The 5,043-nt window shown below is 35.2% G+C and overlaps 1 protein-coding gene across 1 annotated transcript; it reads right to left on the bottom strand.

The window, feature by feature from the left end:
- Positions 1-3,680: 3,680 nt before the first annotated feature.
- LOC127095579 (secreted RxLR effector protein 161-like) lies at positions 3,681-4,310 on the bottom strand. The gene has a single exon (XM_051034250.1). It carries the CDS (start codon positions 4,308-4,310, stop codon positions 3,681-3,683), a length of 630 nt encoding a protein of 209 aa, XP_050890207.1.
- Positions 4,311-5,043: the final 733 nt, after the last annotated feature.

The following is a 5,043-nucleotide window of genomic DNA, read 5'->3' as shown; positions in this document are numbered from 1 at the left end:
ATGCACAGCTAGACTCGAATGATACCATCCAATGTACATAAAGGTTGTTTCCTAATTTTGACATCGTACAAAACATATCTAAATGGAAATTTGCACTCACATATGTACATTGGACGGTATCATCTGCGTCTAGTTGTGAATTTTAGCATTAGGAAGCATGACAACATGTTTGAAAAAGGGTTAGAAAATATTCATGCATCCAAAACTCATTTTTATATGAAAAATAGACTACGGGTCGACACATACGCATTATAGGTCGACCTATAAAAGAAAATTTCTTCTAAAGGTTAACACATATGTTTTATAGATCGGATCAGTTGCTATAGTTTTAAAGCTTGTACGTTTTGTTAGATGTGTCGCCTCTACAGGTTGGCACATAACCTGTATAGGTCGACACATTGCTTTTACAGATCGGCACATTCATCGTATGTGTCGACATGTGACTTGCATATATTGACACATACATTAAAATTCTTGAAAATTTGAATTCTTTTTCATTCCTTTTGCTTCATACTTGCTTACATATATATACTTGGTACATGCATCATTTTCTAGCAAGGTTTCTAGAGAGTAAAACCTATACAAAACCGGAATTTCAAAGCATTCTCATCATCTTCAACCTCATTCTCTGCATACACAAAATCAAACTAGACATAATCCTTTTTTATTGGGTTCCATCTAGAATTAGGGTTGATAGCGTCCAATTTAGGTTGATTATATTGTAAATTGGGTTGAGATCTTTGAGGGTTTCAAATCAGAAAACCGAGTTGGGGTTTTCCTTTAAGATAGTTTAGGGTTTGAAGGTTTTGGATAAGATTACACAATCCAGATCCGATCAAGTGAAGTCTTTGAAGAATGAGAGGTTCTTGCAAAGGAGTAGCATGGGGAAGTGGATCGCATTGATAAATCTTAGGTTATAACAATTGTGCATTTTGGATTCGATCGAATGAAAGATTTGAAGAATAAAGGGTTTCTTGCAAAGAAGTAGCGTGAGACTGTGAATCAAAGTGGCATTTGTTAGACGATAGTTCTAGATCTATAGGGGGTGAATAGATCCCGGGTTAAAAACTTGATAAAAACTAGTTTGAATTTTTTTGGCACGAAAGCAAGTTACAAATATCCCGCTATCAAAAAGATCGGATATGCGTATTAACGACAACATTATAATAATGATTCACAAATTGATCGACAACAGCTAATTACGACTAGTTGAATGCAAAGTAATAGGGAAAGTCTATCTCCAATGAAGATTCACACAAAAATTCAAGTGAAGCAATTTGTTGAACACTTGGTGTATGATCAATAATGTTTGCAATTCTATGTGGTATTACTGTTCTAAAAATAGAATCACAACCAAATTGTTTAACACCAATATCAAAATGTGTTTAAAATCATGATCCAAACAAAATTAATCAAATGATCAATGTAATCGACAATTTGCAAACCGAAAATAAGAGAAAGGGAGAGAGAGAGAGAGAGAGAGAGAGAGAGAGAGAGAGATAGAGAGAGAGTACATACGGATTTGTTTAGTAAGTTCCCCAATCAATCTCGCTATGGGTATGTCTTCCCTAAATTCGAATGTGAATTGAGATAGTTTAATATATCTTACTTTGCAAATGTATGAATACAAGAGAGATGTACCAATCTAATTCTACAAACCATGGGCTTGATGTTGATTCTATCACCTTATCTTCCCTTGATCAAAGATTGATCAAGTAACTAATAAGTTTGCTTTAATTCATTGTCTCATGCTACTTCTTTGAACGAAACCCCTTTGTTCTTCAAGATTTTCACTCGGTCGAATTAGTTCTAAGCGCACACTAGTTGAAACCAAGATTTACCAATGCGATCCATCGTCCCACGCTACTCCTTTTCCAAGAACCTCTCATTCTTCAGAGACTTCACTCAGTCGATCCGGATTGCGTAATCTTGTCCAAAACCTTCAAATCCTAAAATATCTCGAAGAAAAATCCCACCTTGGTTTTCTTATTTGAAGCTCTCAAAGTTTTCAACACAATTTTACAGTACAACAAACCTAAATTGGATGTTATCAACCCTAATATAGATGGCATCCAATCAAAAAATTATTATGTGTAGTTTAATTGTGTGTATGCATAGAAGAGAGATTGAAGATGATAAGAATGCTTTAAAATCCCGGTTTTGTATAGGTTTTACTCACTAGAAACCTTACTAGTAAATGATGCATGTATGTCGTATATGCATGAATGTTTGGAGGCAAAAGGAATGCAAAAGATTTTAATTTTTTTTTGAAATTTTGGAAATTTTCGTTGCATAGGTCGACCTATGAAAGCTATGTGCCGACCTGTTCGACGCATAGGCTGACCTGTATAAGGTCGTTCGTCGACCTGTGAAGGTCATGTGTTGTCTATGTGTTGACCTGAAGAGGCCGCACGTGGAACATAACCTTCAGTCTTTAATAATGTAGTATGGATGTCGACCTATAGCAGAAAAAATCTTTCAATAGGTCGACCTGTAGGCGTATGTGCCGGCCTATAATGCAATTTTTCACAAAAATTAGTTTCATGCATTTTTGATGCATAAGACCTTTTCCAACTTGTTTCCAAATGCTTTTATACTTCTTAAGGCTAAGATGCACATAGAAAATCAGAGGATACCGTCCAATATACATTAACGCTAAAGTATCCTTGTTTTGACATCATGCAAAATACATCTAACAGAAGTTGCACTCACATACTCCCCCTTTTTTATGATGGCAAAACTAGAGATGGTGCATTTCGTATTTTTAATGAAAGGCTCCCCTTGAATATATGCATCCCAACTTCATTTTGCTTCTCCCCATTTGATAACATCAAAAAGAAATGAAGCAATCCATGAGAAGTATCTTAAATTACGGATAAACCAACATAACACATAGAGGCAGTTTGTAATGATAAGAATATCAATACGATAGCACTTACATATAATGATTTTCATATTGAAAAAGAATGCATACACATAAATAAGAGCATATAAATCAACAATATAACATGGTTTCCACAACTTATGCCAAATAACATAACACAAACATGAAAGATGAAAGATACAATGTAACAAAAAACTCTTGAGTTGCTACAAAAGCGACACAATTACATGACATATGCCTTTGGTGCTTCCGAAATGCTGCACACGCATGTCTCTAGCAAGGCGATATATAGATTTACCACCACTGAAACCAAAAACAGAGATATTATCATAACAATAACACACAACAAGAATTTTGCTAACATGTTAAACCATATTTCATGCAAGAATAGATAACAAGTCAATGCACCAAGAGCATATCTCAAGCATATAGAAATAATATCACACAGTCACTATAATAAGTTGACATACATCAATAGAAATTTTTGGAAGTGAACATTTGGAACATTAAGCAACTTGCAAAAGTAAAAGATAACTTACAAAAGGGAAAAAGGAAAATGGAACAATATTACCTCTCTTATGAATTGATGAAGGATGCATTCTTATGTGATTGAACTTCCAAGGAAAGTTAGAGAAAAAGTATATAAAGGGCATACAACAAATCATATTTAGGCAAGATTTAAGATATTAAGTATCCCCAATTCCCTTCGAATATTAAAAAATGGTTCGGTCGCAAGACGTTTTGTAGAGATATCCGTAAGTTGATTTTTACTATCAACATACTCAAATATGACATATCATTTCTCAACATGGTCATGTAGGAAGGGGTGACGGATCTCAATATTCTTAATGAGAGAGTGTAGCACCAATTTTTTGGTTAGATTAATAGTACTAGTGTTGTCGCACATAATAGGAATACATTGTAGTTTAATATCAAAATCAAGTAGTTGTTGTTTAAGCCACAAAATTTGAGTATAATAACTATCACTCGCTACGTATTCCGCCTCGGAAGCTGACAAAGCAACGAAAACCTTTTTCTTACTATGCCAACTTACTAAGGAATTTGAAAACATGTGGAAAGTTCTAGTAGTACTCTTCCTATCCGATTTGCAACCGGCAAAATCGGAATCGGTATAACCAACCAAATTACAATCGCTTCCCTTAGAATACCAAAGCTCATACTTAGAAGTATCATGAATATATCTAAGAATGTGTTTTACGGCTTTTAAATGAGATTCCTTAGAAGCCGATTGATAACGAGCGCACATACACACGCTAAAAATAATATTCGGCCTAGATGTAGTGAGATATAGAAGAGAACTAATCATACCTCTATACTTCTTCATGTCAACATCCTTACCATTTTCATTCCTTTCCAATTTTCCATTTGTAGGCATTGGAGTGTCAATCGACTTTGCATCTTCCATACCAAATCTCTTTAGTAGTTCGTTTCAATATTTGGTTTGACACATAAATTTCCCTTCATTGAGTTGCTTGATTTGAAGCCCAAGGAAGTAATTCAACTCCCCCAAAAGACTCATCTCAAACTTTGATAACGCGAAAATGTATCGTATATTTTCCTTGATTTACATTAAAAAATCATACCGTTTTCATTTATATTCCGATTATTCCGCAAGTGTTCAAGTTATTTTTGCAGGTATTTCAATTCACATGCTTAAATGAGCAAAGTATAGAAAAGGAAGGAAAAGAAGAAGAAACGGAAAAGAAATAATAGAAAAATCAGAAAATATGAACTTGGTGAACATGACGACCGTCACACACCATCACGATCGTCACGCTACCCTTAAGTGTGACGAACGCCACAAGTACATCACGGCCGTCACGTATGCAAAGTCAGCGTGTGGGTTTCAAACAGAAGTTGTCCACGTCGCCCTCAACTCAACCCAGTCTTCGCTCCTTAAACCACCTTCCCGTGAATCCCTCACTCAACTAAGTCCTCCTTACTTCTCCCAAGCCCGAAGATCAAGAGGGATTATAAAATAATGTAAGTTGGAAACTTCCGGGTCACTCTCGCTCGCTCGTCCTATCTCTCTGTTTTTTTTCTTTCCACTCCTGCAATTTTGTTTTCACGTTATTTTTTTTCATCAAGCATTATTTTCTTTGACTGCAATCTGTTTACCTTTCTGTTCGGAGCTTTGA

The sequence above is a fragment of the Lathyrus oleraceus genome, chromosome 6 (genome assembly GCF_024323335.1).
Source record: "Lathyrus oleraceus cultivar Zhongwan6 chromosome 6, CAAS_Psat_ZW6_1.0, whole genome shotgun sequence".
In the NCBI taxonomy this organism is placed as follows: domain Eukaryota; kingdom Viridiplantae; phylum Streptophyta; class Magnoliopsida; order Fabales; family Fabaceae; genus Lathyrus; species Lathyrus oleraceus.
This window is presented reverse-complemented; position numbering and strand designations above follow the sequence as displayed.

Excerpts from the sequence above, each read along its gene's own strand:
- LOC127095579 (XM_051034250.1), bottom strand. The coding sequence starts at position 4,310 with ATGGAAGATGCAAAGTCGATTGACACTCCAATGCCTACAAATGGAAAA.